This window comes from Aquarana catesbeiana, linkage group LG03 (assembly GCF_042186555.1).
Source record: "Aquarana catesbeiana isolate 2022-GZ linkage group LG03, ASM4218655v1, whole genome shotgun sequence".
NCBI classification, from domain to species: domain Eukaryota; kingdom Metazoa; phylum Chordata; class Amphibia; order Anura; family Ranidae; genus Aquarana; species Aquarana catesbeiana.
The window spans coordinates 78,551,765-78,573,233 of NC_133326.1; the positions used below are offsets into that span (position 1 = coordinate 78,551,765).

Here is a 21,469-nt window from a genome sequence, read left to right on the forward strand (position 1 = left end):
ATGTGCCATACTTGTTGGATCCCCATGGGAGGTGGAAATCACTGTAGCATGTACTGCTTACTACTAGGCACTGCCATTCAGAAATCACTTTGCATGATCTGACTGGCCGTTTAACCACTTCACGCTCTAGCCGAAAGATGGCCTCAGCGTGGGCCTAAATTGCCAGGAGAGTGTCCATGTACGTCCCCCCGTGAACATACATGGACACCCTCCTGGCAATTTAGACCCACATTGTAGCAGTCTATATATATATACACATATACACACACACACACACCAATCAGTCATAACATTATGATCACTAACAGGTAAAGTGAATAACATTAATGATCTTGTTATACAATATCACATGGAAGTGGGTGGGATATATTAGGGAGCAAGTGAACATGTTGTCCCTGAAATCGATGTGCTGAAAGCAGAAGAAATGGGCAAGCGCTAGAATTTGGGCGACTTTGACAAGGACCAGATTGTAATGGGTAGATGACTGGGTCAGAGCCACCCCAAAACTGCAGCTCTTGTGGCATTTTCCTGGTCTGCAATGGTCAGGACCAACCAAAAGTGGTCCAAGGAAGGAAAACCAGCAAACCAGAAACAGGGTGATGGGCGGCCTGGGCTCTTTGATGCATGTGAGGAGCGAAGGCTGGCCAGTGTAGTCCGATCCAATAGAAGCGCTACTGTAGATCAAATTGCTGAAAATGTTAAAGGTGGTTCTGATAGAAAGGTGTCAGAATACACAGTTGTGTAGCTACAGACCAATCAGAGTGCTCATGCTGACCCGTTTCCACAGGCAAAACTGCCTACAATGGTTGCTTGAGCAATGGAAGATGGTGGCCTGGTCTCATGAATTCAAGAATGGTTTGAAGAACACAGCAAGTTCGAGGTGTTGACTTTTTCCAAATTTTCCAGATCTCAGTCCAATTGAGCATCTGTGGGATGTGCTGGAAAAATAAATACGATCCATGAAGGACCCACCTCGCAACTTGCAGGAACTAAAGGATCTGCTACTGACTGCTTCAGAGGTCTAATTGAGTCCATGCCTTGACGGGTTATGGTGGGTGGTCTTAATGTTGTGGCTGATCGGTGTATATATATATATATATATATATATATATATATATATACACACACACACAAAATAACATGTCATGCGTCTGCTCTTCATATTAGTATAACAAAATAACATGTCATGCGTCTGCTCTTCATATTAGTATAGCTATATGAGTGCACACATGTATAGACAGTAAAAAATATCTGCTTATAAAAAGCAGATATTACTCATTAATGTTTAATAAGCATCTGAAACTGACATTTGTCCAATATTAGACTCTCTTTACAAAATCCATCATTGTATGAGATCCATCTTATATTTTATATACATTTATATATATATATATATATATATATATATATACACATACAAACACACACACACACACACGGTGCCTTAAAAAAGTATTCCTTCATACCCCTTGAAATTGTTCACATTTTGTCATATTAGAACCAAAAACATAAGTTTTATTGGGATTTTATGTTATGGACCAACATGGCACATAATTATGAAGTTAATTTTTTTTTACAAATAAATATCTAAAAAGTGTGGCATGCATTTGCATTCAGTCAATACTTTGCAGAACCACCTTTCGTTGCAATTACAGCTGCAAGTTTTTTTGGGTATGTCTCTACCAGCTTTGCACATCTAGAGAGTGACATTTTTGCCCATTCTTCTTTGCAAAATAGCTCAAGCTCTGTCAGATTGGATGGAGAGCATCTGTGAACAGCAATTTTCAAGTCTTGCCACAGATTCTCAATTGGATTTAGGTCTGGACTTTGACTGGGCCATTCTGACACATGAATATGCTTTGATCATTCTAAACCATTCCACTCTAGCTCTTGCTGTATGTATAGGGTCCTTGTTCTACTGGAAGGTGAACCTCTGCCCCCAGTCTCAAGTCTTTTGCAGACTCCAACAGGTTTTCTTCTAAGATTGCCCTGTAGTTGGCTCCATCCATCTTCCCATCAGCTCTGACCAGCTTCCCCTTCCCTGCTGAAGAAAACTATCCCCACAACATGATGATGACACACCATCTTTCACAGCGGGGATGGTGTGTTCAGGGTGATGTGCAGTGTTAGTTTTCCGCCACACATAGCATTTTGCTTTTAGGCAAAAAAGTTCCATTTTGGTCTCATCTGACCAGAGCATCTTCTTCCACATATTTGCTGTGTCCCCCACATGGTTTCTCGCAAACTGCAAATGGAACTTCTTATGGCTTTCTTTCAACAATGGCTTTCTTCTTGTCACTCTTCCATAATCGTTGTCCTGTGGACAGATTCTCCCACCTGAGCTGTGGATCTCTGTAGCTCCTCCAGAATTACCATGGGCCTCTTGGCTAATTCTCTGATTAATGCTCTCCTTGCCTGGCCTGTCAGTTTAGGTGGACGGCCATGTCTTGGTAGGTTTGCAAAAAAAAGTTTGTAATTTTCCCGCAACTTGTGTCAAAATATAAAATATTCCATGGACTCATCCCACCTCTCTTAGCAAATAGCTTGGGGTGTCTACTTTCCAAAATGGGGTCATTTGGGGGGGGGGTTGTGCCATCTTGTGGCCTTCAAAACTGTGATAGGTAGTAAGGAGTGAAATAAAAAATTTACGCCCTTAGAAATCCTGAAGGCAGTGCTTGGTTTTCGGGGGCCCCGTACGTGGCTAGGCTTCCAAAAAGTCCCACACATGTGGTATACTCAGGAGAAGCAGCTAAATGTATTTTGGGGTGCAATTTCACATATAACCATGGCATGTGTGAGCAATATATCATTTAGTGACAACTTTTTGTAATTTTTTTTTTTTTTTTATCATTATTCAATTACTTGGGACAAAAAAAATGTAATATTCAATGGGCTCAACATGCCTCTCAGCATTTCCTTGGTGTGTCTACTTTCCAAAATGGGGTCATTTGGGGGGTTTTGTACTGCTCTGCCATTTTAGCACCTCAAGAAATGAGATAGGCAGTCAAACTAAAAGCTGTGTAAATTCCAGAAAATGTACCCTAGTTTGTAGACGCTATAACTTTTGCGCAAAGCAATAAATATATGCTTATTGACATTTTTTTTTACCAAAGACATGTGGCTGAATACATTTTGGCCTAAATGCATGACTAAAATTGAGTTTATTGGATTTTTTTTATAACAAAAAGTAGAAAATATCATTTTTTTTTCAAAATTTTCGGTCTTTTTCTGTTTATATCGCAAAAAATAAAAACCGCAGAGGTGATCAAATACCATCAAAAGAAAGCTCTATTTGTGGGAAGAAAAGGACGCAAATTTCGTTTGGGTACAGCATTGCATGACCTCGCAATTAGCAGTTAAAGCGACGCAGTGCCAAATTGTAAAAAGTGCTCTGGTCAGGAAGGGGGTAAATCCTTCCGGGGCTGAAGTGGTTAAAGATTCATATTTACCTATGTGGATGGAGCATCAGACCGATGCTGCAGCTGTCCCCCGCCATCTCTGCACTGAGAACCGAGCCACCGTCAGTCAGCATTTCTCTTCTCTGCTTCTCCAAACTCAATGGAGCGCTGAGCTGCCATCGATCAAGGCAGGTGGCGGATCCAGACTTGGGAAGTCGGGATGACGTGCTGCCTCGACTGATGGCAGTGACGTCTGAAGTCCGCTGAAAACGGGTCAAAGGAGTGCAAAACTAATTGCACTCCTTTGACCCAGAGGAGAAGCCCAGCCTAAAAAGCTCATGCTGGACTTCTTCTTTAATTTCTGAAGGTATTTGTTTTAGTTTCTTTGTATGTATGGATTGTATGGGTTGTTAGCAACATGTGTTGAACATTTCATGTCAACAGAATCTTTAGGGTCCTTTTACACTGGGGCGGTTTGCAGGCGCTATTGCGCTAATAATAGCGCCTGCAAACCAACCCGAAAGTGCCACTGCTTTGATTCCAGTGTGAAAGCCTCTGCAGAGGCGCTTTACGGTGGTTTTTAACCCTTTCTCGGCCGTAAAACACCCCCCCGCGCTAGCGGCTGAATACCGACGGTAAATCGCCGCTTACAATAGCGGTACTTTACCGCCGACGCCACCCCCGCCCCAGTGTGAAAGGTACCTTAGAAATATATTTACCTAGAAAATGGCACATAACAATATAACTATCCTGCAAAGGACTTGTTAATATTGCACAAAATGTTCTATTTATGGTCTCCCTTAGAACACAGATTCATACAGCTTTACTAGCACAGGAAGACATAGCTACCTAACAGCCTGTAGATTCTTAGGGAACATGTGTTTACCCGTAGATATCAAGGACTCCAATGAATGAATTCTGTTTGGCAGATGACAGTAGGGCTTTGTTGACATGACACACAATCCAGTTAAAGAGGTTCGCGTAGATATGTTTGGACAGGGCATCTCTAGCATTGGTAGCTTGCAGTCGGTTGAGTGGTTTGATAAAGGTCTCGGTGGCCGTTACAAGCTTCCGATGGCAGAGCCAGTGCGACATCTCTTCATATTCCACTCCCATTAGATCACAAAATATAATCAGAGGTTCATGCTTTGGCTGCAACATAAGTAAAATGTCACTTTAAGAACTAATAATTCATATCTTACACTAAATCTGCAATCCACAAAGAAACAGTTTAGAATAATAAATGAGGCAAAACTAACAGCACTACAGAAAGTATGGTCTTTTAGGGCCCTTTTACATGGACGGTCCAATCAGATCCACCAGTCAGTTATTTCAGGCAAATTTGAACAAAAACTCTATTTCAGTCTATAGGCAGGCAGATGTGAACAGGCGCACTTCTGTTTACATCCGATTACCTCCAAGTCTGTCTAGGTCTGAAAACAAAAAAACGGAGGAGGGCTACATCCTTTTCTGCTTTTATACTAACCTGTTCCTAACCTATACTAACCAGTTTAAAAAAAGATGTATATACTTACATACTTACTGTATTTTCAGCCTGCTCCTGCACGGTCACGTGATCTCCTGCAGCTGCCGAATAGAGAGAGTGCCTCACAGTGGCTGGAAAAGCCAGGAGCAATGACATTACTCATAGGCTCCCATGGTGAAGCCATTGTCGGCAATCCCTCCTCACTCCTGTAGCCACCGCTGGCTAACACATGGGAGTCAGATCAGGTAACAGCACCAGAGTAGGCTGCAAATAGGTAAGTATAAGCATCCTTTTTTTAAACAGGCTATTAAGTATAGGTGCTAGGAGGGGGGAAGGAGCATTTTTAAGGCTAGATAAGCTTTAGCTGGAATTCAACTTTAAAGTGGTTGTAAAGGCACAAGTTTTCTACCTTCATGCATTATATCCATGAAGGTAAAATACCTTCTATGTAAAGCAACCCCCCTAATACTTACCTGAGCCCCCTCCCGATTCAGCAATGTCCACGAGAGCCTTGTCTCTCCAGGGATTTGCCATTGGCTCTCGCTGCTGTCAATCAAAGTCAGTGAGCCAATGAGGAGAGCGGCCGAGTGGCAGCTCCGTGTCTGAATGGCCACACAGAGCACCGGCTCAGCTCGGGTGCCCCCATAGCAAGCTGCTTGTTGTAGGGGCACTCGGCAGGAGGGAGGGGCCAGGAGCTCTGGCGTGGGACCCTAAAAGAGGAGAACCTGGGCTGCTCTGTGCAAAACCACTGCACAGAGCAACTAAGCATAACATGTTTGTTATTTTAACCACTTCAGCCCCAGAAGATTTTACCCCCTTCCTGACCAGAGCACTTTTTACAAATCGAGTCTTCTTTTGGTGGTATTTGATCACCTCTGCGGTTTTTATTTTTTGCGCTATAAACAAGAAATAGACCGACAATGTTGAAAAAAAAAAAACAATTTTGTTTTACTTTCTGCTATAATAAATATCCCCAAAAAATATATAAAAACACAAATTTCTTCCTCAGTTTAGGCCAATAGGTATTCTTCTACATATTTTTGGTAAAAAAAGAATAAAAAAAAATCGCAATAAGTGAATATTGATTGGTTTGCGCAAAAGTTATAGCGTCTACAAAATAAGGGATAGATTTATAGCATTTTTTTTTTTTTTTAGTAATGGCAGTGATCTGCAATTTTTAATCAGGACTGCGGCATTGCGGTGGACAGATCGGACCCTTTTGACACTATTTTGGGACCATTGACATTTATACAGCGATCAGAGCTAAAAATAGCCACCGATTACTGTATAAATGTCACTGGCAGGGAAAGGGTTAAACACTAGGGGGCGATCAAGGGGTTAAGCGTGTTCCCTCAGCGTGTTCTAACTGTAGAGGAGATGGGCTACCACTGAGATCGATGTTCCCGATGACAGGGAACAGAAGATCCCTGTCATGTTACTAGGCAGAACAGGGAAATGCCTTGTTTACATAGGCAGCTCCCCGTTCTGCCTCTCCTCGCCGTGATCTTGGGCTTCCGGCAGACATTGAGTCCGCAGGACCCATGGGCACACTCCTACGACGCGCGCCCGCTATCCTGCTTTTGCGGACTGATGTACAGGTACGTCAGGAGTGGCATTCTGCCAACTTATATCGGTATGAGCCGGTCAGCAAGCGGTTAAAGAAAAAAAACAAGACGTTAATATCCACCCGCCGTCGATTGATGGCGGCACAATGGCACTCCTGCGAGAATCGCTGCAGTTGTACGGCGGGCGCTTTATGGAGTATAGGGCGCGCATGCACGCGCCTGCAGCGTGAAGTAGGAGCTCATGCGCATGCCCTCCGACTACTCGCGATTGCTCCTAAGAAGGAGAGAACAGAGATCTGTCAATGTAAACAGACAGATCTCAGTTCTGTCAGGGGTAAGGAGAGCGGTCTGTTGTTCCTAATGCTTAGGAATAATGATTGGTCTCCTCACCCAGGCAATCCCACCCCCCCCCCAGTTAGAATCACTCCCTAGGTAACACAATTAACCCCTTGATTGCCCCCTTAGTGTTAACCCCTTCCCTGCCAATGACATTTATACAGTAATCAGTGGCTATTTATAGCACTGATCGTTGTATAAATGTCAATGGTCCCAAAATAGTGTCAAAAGTGTCCGATCTGTCCCCCTGTAATATCGCAGTCCTGATAAAAATCGCAGATCGCCGCCATTACTAGTAAAAAAAATAATAATAAAAATGCCATAAATCTATCCTCTATTTTGTAGACACTATAACTTTTGTGCAAACCAATCAATATACGCTTATTGCAAGTTTGTTTTACCAAAAATATGTAGAAGAATACATATCAGCCTAAACTGAGGAAGTAATTAGTTTTTTTTATATATTTTTTTGGGGATATTTATTATAGCAAAAAGTAAAAAAATATTGCTTTTCTTTTTTCAAAATTGTCACTTTTTTTGTTTATAGCGCAAAATAAAAAAACACAGAGGTGACCAAATACCACCAAAAGAAAGCTCTATTTGTGGGGGAAAAAAAAAGGATGTCAATTTTGTTTGGATACAGCATCGCACGACCGCGAAATTGTCAGTTAAAGCGACACTGCGCCGTATTGCAAAAAGTTGGCCCGATCAGGAAGGGGGTAAATTCTTCCGGGGCTAAAGTGGTTAATGAAAATATGAAATGACCTTTGAGCTTAAAAAAACTGTGTAATGCGGCCAGCACTATAAGCATCAAGTGGATAAATTCAATGTGAGCCACTTTCATTTATGTATAAACACAAACATTCTACTAGGGGCATTACAGTCCATCATCTTACATTTATAGTACCTCCCTAGGCTGAGCTATGAATAAGCGCCACAATAGGGTGTGAAACGCGTTAGATATTTTTACTGTTTTTTCCTGTACACGAAGTGACTGCATTTCGATTTTACTTTTTCATATCAATAAAGATGCCTTCTATGGTGTGCGGCTGTCCAGGATCCTCTTTTTTCCTCAAGCTTGTGCAGAGCTAGCACCTGTGAGTTCTATTAGGGTGGGTGTTTTGTTACAGATTTGGGAGATTGGAGTGGCAATCTTTTGCTTTACCTTCCTAGGCAATGCTGGAGGTCCTGGAAAACTCAAGATATGGGCAGAATATGCACACTCTTTCCCCATGCTTATAACGAATAGCTGGCTTTTAGGGACCTTTATCCTGGCCTAAATATGGCTACAGGTGGCATGGTTCGCGCTATATAAATATCTACTTTCATTAAGTTAGAATATGCACAGAATATTTTGAGGACACTATGCAAAGGGGAGGCACTATAAAAGCAAAATGTGTCTTCAGAGGACTTCTTCTGTACAAGTGCAGTGTTAACTGGCGGTCATATTACAATGTACATGTTCACTTTAAGATGGACGCCAATAGATAGAACAGGTTCTAATATTTGGTAAATCTGGTACATTTGGAAAAATGTCACTGGTATATAGCACACGCATGCACAGAAAATTAAAATTACACTTACAGAAATTAAACAACTGTCTGCATCTCGAGATTTAAATTCCACATTTCCAAAGTGAAGTATAGAAGCTAAAATTCTAAAGATTCCCAACTGGTACTGGTCACCAATACCTGCAAACAAACGCAGAGCTCAGTTCAACATCATTTTACAGTTTAATGAAAAAAAGAAAAACAAGCAGCATGTCAGCTGAAGAAAGAGCTATAAAAATGCACATTACCTAATAGTGCACAGGCTCGCCGAGTATTTCTTAGTTCTTTTGCATCATCAACACCATCAATCACTGGGCTTCCTCCTTGCTTTGTGTAATGGAAACTGTTGGCACTCCCTATGCATAGAGATAGTAACTGGATTTATTTAAAAGTCACATTACCTTAACAGAGAAAAAATCTGTGTAAACAGGCCCACAAAATAACACATTTAAAAGATGCAGTAAAGCAAGGGAACCAATCGGAAATAAGCTTTTAGCACAGTGGTATAGGTAGACGAATGAGAGCGGACCTTTTTGATATCTCTTTTTAGGTTGCTGCCACTAATGTTATTGATGCATGTCATTAAAATAAAGAGCAATATGTCTTTTTCACAGACTTTTGATGTGTATTAGAATTTATGTTATTCAGTTCTTATAAATAAAAGCTAATATTGAAATGTTAATGAAAGAATTCTATAAAGTAAAACATGTATATCTTAATAGACAATATCCTCCCTGGAAGACAAAGCTTTGTAGGATATCCTGGAAAAAAATATAAAATAGGGTGAAAAAAAAATCCCCAAAACAACACAAGCATTTGAGTCCTGCATATTAAATCCTATGTTACCATTTGTTAACCATAATTGATTGGTTAAGACATAAATCCACAGGCAAACAGTGAGCAGCACTTATCGGCCACATCTTCAACTATCTATTCCTGGTCTTTTCACTCTGACCATCTAATGATTGTTTACAACTGCAAAGATAGAACCTATCAGAGAACAAGATTTTTATTTTTATTTTTTTTTAGAAATCCTATCTGGCTAGTAAACTTGAAAAAGGAAACCAGACACAGCCAATGCACTTTATTAACCAACATATCCTCAAGATTCATCAATTTTTTATTTGATGGACTGTTAACTCCACTAGACTAAATCTGCATATGTTCAGACCCAACTGGACATAACCTCTTAATTTTCCTTTACTCGATCAAAACAACTCCCCTTGGCCAAAAACTGGAACTCAATCTGGATGATAGCTTCACCGATCTAGATCTAAAAGAAATATTCAATCTGATCCATGCTTCCCCTCTCTGACATTCCTAGCAAGAACAGAATCCAAAATCCTGACACAGTGGTGGTATACAAATATTAAAGTGGATCTAAAGAAAAAGGGTTTTTACCTTAATGCATTCTCTACATTAAAGTGTTTGTAAACGTAAAAAAATAAATAAAATAATGTTCCTGTCCCTTTAGGCACGCTAAGGTGCATAGTGGTCTTGCAATGGTATTTAGTCCTTGCAGTATTGTATAATACCTAGTTGATCCTGCCTGTTCCTGTGTTCCTTTCTGTAATCTAACCACGCTTATCATGGCTGCCGATCCATGATACCGTGGTCAGTTTACCTATTTCGTCATCAGGTTCCCTATGCAGTGTGCCTGTATCTCCCTCTCTCCCCCCTCCCTGTCATTTCCGTGGTCTGTGTGTGAAGCAGATCTCCTCCATGCCTCTCCCCTCCTGCCTTCAAGGAGTGAGCACTCCTGTGCAGCTGCTCTTCCCTTGCTCTGTGTAAAAGCTGTTGTGTCTCCCTGAGCTGTGCAGACACAAGGTCAGAGTGCACAGGGAGGAATATCAGCCCCTCCCACTGGACTCCCTGTGATCTGCAATGCCAGGAGAGGAGACCATGTGACTGCAAGAAAGTGCACTTATAAAAAGGTACTTAGCGGGACATGATCTGTCCTGGCTGGGTAGGATTCATTCTATCAAAAATTACATTATTACCCTGTATTCTATATTTTTTTCATTCCCGACCCATAGCAATTGTTCAATCGAACCTCGCTAAATTTCAGTCCAAATTAATGCGCTATGTATGGGGTGGCAAAGGCCATAGGCTATTGAAACAAGTTATCTTTGCTCAAAGGAGGGCGGGTGGTCTGGGCCTCCCTTATCTGACCCGATATTACTAGGCCTCGCAGGTGGCTCAGTTGTCAGCCGTGGTTGTTTGGGCTGAAAAGCTGGACTGGATAACGATTGAGAGGAGGGCGGTTAATGGGGTTCCGCTGGATTATGACAAATGGCAACTTGCCAAGCGTAGGGCACCCATTCTAGCCCTCACTTTGTCTAACTCCCTGGCTGTTTGGGATTGAGTGTGAAATAATCCTAAATTAGTTTCACCGTTTAACCCGCTCAATAATATATTTAAATAACCCTGCCTTCCCTCCTGGTCAAGATCCCTGAATTCTTTGGTTGCTGAACAAAGGCTTGTATAGAATAGGTCATTTTTTGACTACTTGAGGCCCATTCACTTTGGCATATTGCCGATCCAAACTGAAAATGCCCTCCTCCGAAATTTTCAGTTTCCATCAAATCTCTCACTTTCTGCATTCCTTGGGTCTCTCTGTAACTGCAGATTCTAAGATTACTCCCTATGAGACTTGGTGTACCTAAGATGCAGGGCTTAGGGGAGGTATTTCTATTATATATAGGCTGCTGCTGGATTCTCCCAATAGATTCCCTTACATGGGGCGTGGGATTTGGATCTTGCATCTGGCAGGGGGTGGAACAATGGCACTCCTCTCTTCAACTAGCTTAAAAAGGCATATTGAATGTTTCTCTGGTAGAGGCCAATGTCAAGGTTCTGACTAGATGGTATATGGTTCCCCTCCAATTGTCGAGGCTATATCCATCTTCCTCACCCCTATGCTTTCGAGAATGTAATTCACTTGGTGCCATGTATCATATATGGTGGGAATGCCAGAGGTTGAGGGGTTTCTGGAACAAAGTTTTTGCTCCGATATGGAAAATTTCAGGGATTCCGGTCTCCGAAAACCTTGAATTGCTCTATTAAATGAACCTGTTAAAAACCTACCTCGATGTAAACGACTACTAATTTTTTCTTATGTTGTCAGTAGCAAAACTCACTATAGCCCGCTCATGGAAGAATATCTTTGTGTGTATGTCATTATATAGAAGAAAGGTATCCTGGATTATGCTCAATGAAAAAATTACTAGTGTGGTCAATGACACTACTAAGTGTTTTGAAGCTATCTGGAGCCCTTGGGCTGACTATGTACACGTGAAGCTCTAAGGGAGGTGGCTAGCTTGGGCTCACTCCCTATGCGCTTCATGCTGTACCCTCTCTACGGGTTTCTGTCTCTTTTTCTCTATACTCCTTTATCATCTCTCTCTTGTTCGCCATTATCTTCTCCATGGCCCTTGGTAGTAAGGGCTGTCTCTTTCAGTTTTGCCACAGTTAAGAGTTCCTGGCATATTCGTGTAGCATCCCCAACGATGTAAAGACTTGTCATGACTAATTGCCTTCTCAGATGGTCACGTAGACATTCTATGTTTTTTTCCCCAGTCTTATTTTGGAAGGATACAGTATGAGATTACCTAGTCTTCCTTTATATGGCTTTGCAACTTTTTTACTTTTGTTTACTTTTTTTGCTGTTTGTGAAAGCTTGCACCAGGGCTCTGGTTGTCGAAATGACCAATGTGCATTTTCTCTCTGTCTCATTTGAAATTTTCAATTAAAATCAGTGAAAGTAATAAAAAAGGATACTTAGCATTGTTATTAAACATAAATAACCACACTGCACGTACTATTGCCCGCATGTACTATTGCCTTAAAAAGAGAGGATCATAGGATTTTATTGATGTGACTTTACAACATTTTAAAGGGGAACTTTATCTATAACAACTTGATAAAAAATAGTGTTCTTTAGAAAGGAACATACATTCCACAATAATTATTCTACCAGAATTACTGTGTGCTGTAAATTGCCTCCAGCATTGCTCCTGTTTCTTCTTGCTGGAGGCTGCCATTTTGCTGAAGCCCACAGCCCCTGAACAGCAGTAAATCATAAAGCAGAACTAAACCCATTGATTTAACGGTTTCAAGAAACAGTCACATTCCTGGAATTCCAGGATTGCCAACTGTCACATTTGCTTGTGTCCTCAACCAAACTGTCAAACCATCAAATGACTGGATTTATAACTGATCACATGTGCAGCACCATTGCAGTTGCAGATCAAACAGCAGCTCCTTGGCTGTAAAGTATAGTAGGGTTTAATTCCACTTTTAGCCTGTGAGCAGATCGGCCTCTACAAACTCAGAAGTGTCTGAAATTGTCACCTTACGTCACAATCCAGCGTAAAGGCCTGGCTCGGGAAGGCACCCACATGTGTGCCCCCATAGCACACAGCTTGATATGGTGGCACGCCTAGAAGAGGAGGTAGAGGATCGGTGGCAGGGGACCTCAGAAAAGGAGGTAGGGGACCATTCTATGCAATGCAAAAGGTAAGTGTGACATGCTTATTATTTTAACTAAAAAAAACCTGAAGATTTACAATCACTTTAATCCTTAATCTCTCTGAGACAACCCTGAACACAAATGGTTGGTAAGGTGAAATGTAGGTGTTACCCAACTACATCAAAGAAGATCTTCTGCCCTGCAAGAACTGACTGTGCTTTGAAGCAGGTGTGGATGGACAGAAATGCAAATCATTTGGTGAGTAAAAGAGCTCCCATATTTGTATTTAGCCATTTCCCTGAAGATTAGCTTTAAAGTGCTTGTAAAGGGTCAAGGTTTTTTACTTTCATTTAATCTATGCATGAAGGTAAAAAACTAAGTGTGCAGTAGCCTCCCCCAAACTTACCTGAGCCCCATGCAATCCAGCGATATGCAGGAGAGCCTTGGCTTTCTCCCTCCTCATTGGCTGCTGCTATTGTCAAATCACAGCCAGTGAGCCAATGAGAGAGCTGGGATGGGGCCGAGTCACGCCCCGTGTTTTAATGGGCACACAGAGTAGCGGCTTGGAAGTAAGCCTGCTCAAGTGCCCCCATAGTAAGCTGCTTGCTATGGGGGCATTCAGCAGGAGGGAGGCCCAGGAATGCCAGGAGAGGACCTGGGAAGAGGAGGATCTGGGCTGTTCTGTGCAAAGCCACTGCACATAGTAAGTATCACATTTTGTTTTAAAAAAAAAAAAAAGCTGAACCTTTAATGTCATTTTAATCCATACAGTAATGTGTACATGAGCACAGGACAAGTGCTGGAGAATTATAATTTTTTCTGAATAGCACAGCACTAGTTTTTACATTTATGCAAGTTTGTTAAGGGTTTGAAACACTTATTAAGTACTTGCAGGCTGTTCACGTTTATTACATACACATATTTTTATTCACAGGAGTCTAGGGTTGCACACACAGTTTTTTGTAAGTTTTTTTTGCATAGGAGAAGAAATACCTTTCACAGTTTGGACCATTTTGTAACATATGACCACCATAATATACCCATAGCCAAACTTAAGGCATGGTTATAAGCTGTTAGGAGTGGCCTTAATTTAATCTTCTTGTCGGCTTTACTTTTTTTAGTAACTAGTTTGTGGCCTTTAACCTCACAGGAAATATTACCACATTTAGTCTTTTGGTGCAATGTAGCAGGAAGTACAGTATCTAATTTAGAAGAATGTATTCTCTACAGTCAATAACAGCGATTCTCAACTCTTTTATATCAGGGCATATTATGCATTTTTCAGCAGTAGTTCAGACCATCTTCAATGCTATTTTTAAGGACTCTATTTCATATAGGCCAGACAAATTGTAGAACAAAAAAAAACAAAAGTTAAATCCAGCTCCCGATAAAACCATTTTTACATGTTTAAATACATAATTCGGGTTAAAACCCCTGTCAGGTCATTTCTGTCACTGAGCTCATTGTATAATAACTATGCGATCTTAGAGCGCCAGTCTGCTGAAATAAGGAGGAAAGCCACTGCCCTTGAGTACCACAAACTACGAAAATAAATAGAGCATTAACACAATTATTGCATACATTTTTAATGTTTTGAATCAATTTTTCTTCAACAATAGATTACCCATATAGTGCATAACCACATCAATCAAATACCAGTATCATATTGCTGTCAAAGTAATGAAAACATACCTAGAGCTGGTGGTTGCTGTGGGGCTTAGTATATCAATGCTCTGCACTTAGCAGTCTATTTAGAAATGTTTTTACCAAAGATTCACTTAAATGTCACCCAAATAATTCACGTATTCTTCGAATAAGGATTTATATGGAAAAATGTAGGAATCCTTGGTGAAAGCTCTGTGAATTTTGTGTAAAAAGGTTTATAAATAGACCCCTAAGTGTATGGACTAAAAAAAAAAAAAAAAAAACATTCAGTACACCTATGAAATACATGCTCATTTCCCCATGTTTTGTCTCGTTAAAAATTGCTGCAAGTACAAAAAAATATATACTCCTTGACTTGCAAGAAATCCAGAGTGCTCCTAAAAGAGAAGTATGGGATTTTTTTTTTTGGGAATCATACTCATTTAGGTGGAAGCAGCATCAGTCCGATGCTGCATCTGTCCCCCGCCGGCTCTAAGCCTGAGAGCCTAGCGATCAAACACCCCAATGCCTTGGTTCTCAGAGCTCCTCGAGCAGAGAGCTGGTGACTGCCACTAGCTCTCTGCTCTGCCCCCCAAGACCCCACCCACGCACGCTCACTTGAGTGCTGGGCTGTGGAGGGGACGGAAGCAGCCGGCTCAGGCTCTCAGCGACTCGCCAGGCATGTGGACGGATCTCGGCCATATGGTCACGATCTTTACAGAGCCTGAACCGGCTATGCGACGTCAGCTGAGAGCGGATTTCAGTCCGCTGTCGGCTGAAAACGGGTCACAGGAGTGCAGAACGAACTTCTATCCTCAGGAGACGTACAATCAAAGGAGCGTTGGCTGTACTTCTCCTTTAACTTCCCCTTTTGAGCTGACAATGCTGCCTCTGTTTCTACTAAAATTTCTAAGCAGTGTTGTCAGCCTGTCAGGCTAAGCCCCCCCCCCCCCCCGTTGAACAACAAAACACCTCACCCTTATGTTATAGAGGGAAGGAGGAAGGTGAGGGAGGTCAGTAGTCCATTAGAAGAGAACTGGGCATGGCTGACAACACTGCTTGGGATTTTAGTGCTGCAGAGGCAGTGTGTTGTCAGCTGAAACAGGAAGTTAGGAGTTCACTCGATTTTTAACAGATTAACATGTATATTACTAAACTTGCATTATTAAAGGAACAAAACCTGTGAAAATTTGAATGTATTGCAGAGATACCCTGTTTCCCCGAAAATAAGACCTAGCGTGATTGTCGGTGATGGCTGCAATATAAGCCCTACCCCCCAAATAAGCCCTACCCTGTTTCTCCGAAAATAAGCCCTACCCTGAAAATAAGACCTACAAGGACTTTAACTAGGGCTTATTTGGGGGGTAGGGCTTATATTGCAGCCATCACCGACAGTCACGCTAGGTCTTTTTTTAGGGGAAACAGGGTATATTAATATATTCATAAAATAAAGTCCTAGAATGTTACCATTTAAATGTCTTGTAACAGTATTAAGGTGGACTTGGATGCCTCCAAGCATACCTCTCCTTAATTTATTCATTGCTACGGTATATTTTGGGTATACGTAGAGGGCTTGGTGACAGATACCACAGTATACCTTCAGAGGTCTAGTGGCATCTATGCCCCAATGGGTCAGGGTGGGTTTGGCAGCAAAAGGGGGACCGACTTAATATTAGCAGGGTGGTCACAAAGGTATTGCTGATCTGTGTATGCTCCAACATGGAGGCTCTCATAAACAAGATTTAAGACTGCACTAAACAAAGGGGCCTTGACCTGACAGTGGGGCTTCCACATATAGTTGCAAATACTGTGCGTTTAAAACCCCTATTTTTAATGCAAATTGTTAAACAGCGCATTATTTTATTTTTATTTATTTTTGTGGTAAGTGTGCTAAACAAATTTTATTTTGTTTGTTCTGTGCAAAGCCCCTCTATACAGACCTTAAAGGGGTTGTAAACCCTCATGGTTTTTCACCTTAATGCATTCTATGCACCTGCTGTCTCGGGTCCTCATTGGATAGATTGATTGCAGCAGGAGCCAGTGACACGGGAGCCGGGGCCGAGTCCTACTGTCTGTGCCAATGGACGCAGCAGCAGGACTCAGGAGCGCGCCCGCATAAGTGCCCCCAGAGAGAGCGGCTCTCCCTGGGGGCACTTGAGAAGAGAAGGAGCCAGGAGTGCCGCAGGGGGACCTCAGAAAAGGAGGATCGGGGCTACTCTATGCAAAACCCTTGCACAGGGGAGGCGAGTATAACATGTTTGTTATTTAAAATAAACAAAAAAAACAAAGCTTTACAATTATTATTATTATTATTCAGGATTTATATAGCGCCAACAGTTTGCGCAGCGCTTTACAACATAGGGGCAGACAGTACAGTTACAATACAATTCAATACAGGAGGTATCAGAGGGCCCTGTTCGTTAGAGCTTACAATGACTTTAAGCAGGCCAAAGATGGGAAAGAAAATTCACGGTCGTTAGTTTTTCCCATGATTAAAGTGTCTGATCCAACATGCTGGATTTTATTTTGAAAAACGAAAAACAAATGACGGCACAATCTTATGCGCCATTTTCGTTTTTTAATCGACAGAGCATTCGGTTTTTCGGCTTGTCTATGGCCTGCCTTACTCTAAAAGCTAATTATAAATTGAGGCAGTTGCCATTTTTGTTTAAGTATTAAAAACATACCCAGTTTAAGAATGTTGAATTCCGGTAATGAAGCTGATGCACACAGTTGATAAAATACATGATAATTTCGCTCCTCCTCTGCCTGGAATAAAGAAGCAACAACATAAAAAAAAAACCCACCAATATATGGATTACTGGAAAGCGGACGAGTAGAATTTAGCATTTTGCTTGAAGCAGCCTTAGCCTCAGCAAGCATTAAATCTCACGCGGAAACTGTACATGTGCTAAGCAATACAGACAGACTGAATCAGCACTTGGATGCAGAATTTGAAACATCATACACTCGAGTTCTCAATATCTGGATACACTTGTGCTTTGGGATCAGCTTTATTTTTCAAAACAAAATTGCAGTGTGGGTTAAAAATGCAGACTTTGGCATAAAAAGTTGCCTAATCATAAATAGGGCAAAAAAAGTGACATCAAAATGCTGTCTTGCACCACGCCACCAAATTGTTTTGCCAAAAAAAGCATGGATTACAATGGGGGTTGATTTACTAAAACTGGAGAGTGCAAAAACCTGGTGCAGCTCTGCATAGAAACCAATCAGTTTCCAGGTTTTATTGCCAAAGTTTAAAGTGATTGTAAACAATCACCAAGTAAAACAACTCATTCAGTTTAAAATAGAAATGAAATGTGAAACATTGCTGTATGAATGACGGTTGTAGCATCCAATACTACAGTGATTTCCAGCTTCCCCAGTGGTCCAAGGCATATATTTTGCCCTTTTTAGATAAACACTGATTAACAACTCATTGAGTCAACTATGTAAAAATAAATCTTAAACAGCCAGCTTTACTTTACATTACTGCATATTATGTCTTCAAGACTTGGCAACTCTAATGCCCCGTACACACGGACGGACTTTGTTCGGACATTCCGACAACAAAATCCTAGGATTTTTTCCGACGGATGTTGGCTCAAACTTGTCTTGCATACACACGGTCACACAAAGTTGTCGGAAAATCCGATCGTTCTAAACGCGGTGACGTAAAACACGTACGTTGGGACTATAAACGGGGCAGTGGCCAATAGCTTTCATCTCTTTATTTATTCTGAGCATGCGTGGCACTTTGTGCGTCAGATTTGTGTACACACGATTGGAATTTCCGACAACGGATTTTGTTGTCGGAAAATTTTATAGCAAGCTCTCAAACTTTGTGTGTCGGAAAATCCGATGGAAAATGTGTGATGGAGCCTACACACGGTCGGAATTTCCGACAACAAGGTCCTATCACACATTTTCCGTCGGAAAATCCGACCGTGTGTACGGGGCATAACAGTAGGTATTGAGAATTATTCCAGGTCCCAGTGCTTTTACGACCTGGGCTATAGGCCACTACCTTTCCCTTTGTGTATTAAACATTCATGGAGATAGGTACTGAGATCTTTAGACCAGTTAATTAGTGAGCAATAAACAGTCACTAATGAAAGTTGTCACCCGCTGGGACAGCACAGTGATTATTGCTAGCGGTTATATCAGCTGCCAGCGATAATGGCATATAAACTCCAGCATGCTGGTTGTACCCAAGTTGATCGATCAATCAACTTGGGTACATTCAGCCTGCCCATACATGGTTTGACTCTTGGCCGGTTAAAGCTGAACCAGCCGAGATTTGAACGGTCTATGGCCGGCCTTAAAGTGCTACAGATACTCAAGAGTAAATTGAATTTACTAAACATGAAACATGTTTCTATTGACTTTAAAATGTAGGCCAACACAGCATTAAAACTGTTCCCCTGAGTCGTTCTTTGCATTGCACTGTAAAGAAACAAAAATCTAAGCTACTATAAGGCCACTTACTTTCATGGCCCAGAGGTGTGCTTACCTGAAAAACCACACGAGATTTCTCTAATAAATATGTCCTCATGTGAGCACCAACAATCCGATACCTCTTATCAAATCCAATCTCTATGTACTTTCCAAAACGACTGCTGTTATCATTTCTAGTAGTCTTTGCATTCCCTATGGCCTAGAGCAGAGAGAAGATAAATAAAGTCAGTAAAATTTGTTGAATAAAGAATGCCTGACAATGTTATTAATAATATTATTATCACCACTATTTACATACCATGGTTACATGCCATTCTAAAATGGAGCCAAGTCAACTAAAGCTGACCAAAAACACATGACTGTCCCCTGATGTAGACGACTTTGGCTAAACTGGTTGACAATCTTTAGCTCTTGATCATTAGCAGAGACACAGGGCTGACTAGTCTCATCAGGGAACATCAATCAAATAAATTAAAACACCCTGTACAACTTACTTTGGTTTACCAATTCCATATACACTATATTACCAATAGTATTGGTACGCCTGCCTTTACACGCACATGAACTTTAATGGCATCCCAGTCTTAGTCCATAGGGTTCAATATAGAGTTGGCCCACACTTTGCAGCTATAACAGCTTCAACTCTTCTGGGAAGGCTGCCCACAATGTTTAGGAGTGTGTTTATGGGAATGTTTGTCCAATCTTTCAGAAGCGCATCTGTAAAGTCAGGCACTGATGTGGACAAGAAGTCTTGGCTCGTAGTCTCCGCTCTAATTCATCCCAAAGGTGTTCTATCAGGTTGAGGTCAGGACTCTGTGCAGGCCAGTCAAGTTCCTCCACCCCAAGCTCGCTCATCCATGTCCTTATGGACTTTGCTTTCTGCACTGGTCCAAATCATTTGGTGGAGGGGAATTATGGTGTGGGGTTGCTTTTCAGGGGGTTGGGCTTAGCCCCTTAGTTCCAGTGAAGGGAACTCTTAAGGCAACAGCATACCAAGACATTTTGGACAATTTCATGCTCCCAACTTTGTTAGAACAGTTTGGGGATGACTCCTTCCTGTTCCAACATGACTGCGCACCAGTGCACAAACAAGGTCCATAAAGACATGGGTGAGCGAGTTTAGGGTGGAGGAACTTGAGTGGCCTGCACAGAGCCCTGAACTCAACCCAACAGAACACCTTTCGGATGAATTAAAGCGGAGACTTGTCCACATCAGTGCCTGACCTCACAAATGCTTCTGGAAGAATGGTCAAACATTCCCATAGACACACTCCTAAACCTTGTTGACAGCCTTCCCAGAAGAGTTGAAGCTGTTATAGCTGCAAAGGGTGGGCCAACTCAATATTGAACCCTACGGACTAAGACTGGGATGCCAATAAAGTTCAATTAAAGGGGGGGGGAGTGGGGGAAATGTTGTGGCGAGGTAGTGGACATCTTTATACTTAAACAACTAGGCAGAGAGAGGGATATATTCTTCAAATGAGGTAAGGAGATGGCTAATTTTCAATCTTTTGGATTGAAAACAGTCAAGGCCCCCCCAACATTCATTCAGAATGGAGAAAATACTAACAACAGTCTGTGAAAGTGTTTGTCTGGGCAAAATAAAAAATACAATTCAGTACATTGCTACTTTTTCTGTCTCTTTAAAAATGCTGCTAGCACAGAAAAATACTTGAGTCTGCCAGAATTCCAGTAAGCTTCTAACTTCCTTTAGTAAACTAACAACACTGTGCCCTTGCTGTGCTGAGACCCCAAGCAGTGTTGTCAGACCTGCTGGACCAGTGATCACCAACGCTTTGGACCTCACTTACCACTAAACTCACAATTTTGAATTCCGCGGACCACTAACAAAAATTATACATGCCTTATACACACAATGCTCCGGCTCTCTGCCCCCCTCTCCCTAAATCACACTGCTGCTTTATACACACAATGCTCCGGCTCTCTGTCCCCTTCCCCTGGATCACACTGCTGCATTATACACACAATGCTCCGGCTCTATGCCCCTTCTCCTGGATCACACTACTGCCTTATACACATAATGCTCCGGCTCTATGCCCCTTCCCCTGGATCACACTACTGCCTTATACACACAATGCTCCGGCTCTATGCCCCTTCCCCTTGATCACACTGCTGCCTTATACACACAATGCTCCGGCTCTCAGCCCCCCTTCCCCTGGATCACACTGCTGCCTTATACACACAATGCTCCAGCTCTCTGCCCCCTTCCCCTGGAACACACTGCTGCATTATATACACAATGCTCCAGCTCTCTGCCCCCTCCCCCCTGGATCACACTGCTGCCTTTTACACACAATGCCCTGGCTCCTGAGGTTAAGCTCCGTGCTTATCCCACAGTCTGTGATCAACACTGCCATTGGAAGTCCCCTCCTTCACCTCCGGGTCTCTGCACTACTCCCAGTGCCTCCCTCTGAGCTCACAGCAGCTGGGACTACAGAGGAGGCATCGAGTATCAATGCGCATATTTAGAATAACACAGAAAACAACATTGGGCGGTGTACATCCACCACAATGTCGATTCGAGGCAGGGACACAATGTT

General features: G+C 42.0%; 1 protein-coding gene across 8 annotated transcripts in view; it reads right to left on the reverse strand.

The window, feature by feature from the left end:
- The window catches only part of MYO5A (myosin VA), a 290,881-nt gene that overhangs the window by 112,192 nt on the left and 157,220 nt on the right, over window positions 1-21,469 (reverse strand). For all 8 annotated transcript variants that reach the window (XM_073618728.1, XM_073618727.1, XM_073618732.1 and 5 more), the window contains exons 6-10: window positions 18,964-19,107; window positions 17,138-17,219; window positions 8,584-8,691; window positions 8,370-8,476; window positions 4,285-4,550 (exon numbers count right to left, since the gene is read on the reverse strand). In XM_073618728.1, the coding sequence (XP_073474829.1) occupies window positions 4,285-4,550; window positions 8,370-8,476; window positions 8,584-8,691; window positions 17,138-17,219; window positions 18,964-19,107 (707 nt within the window). The remainder of the gene's footprint in view (window positions 1-4,284; window positions 4,551-8,369; window positions 8,477-8,583; window positions 8,692-17,137; window positions 17,220-18,963; window positions 19,108-21,469) is intronic.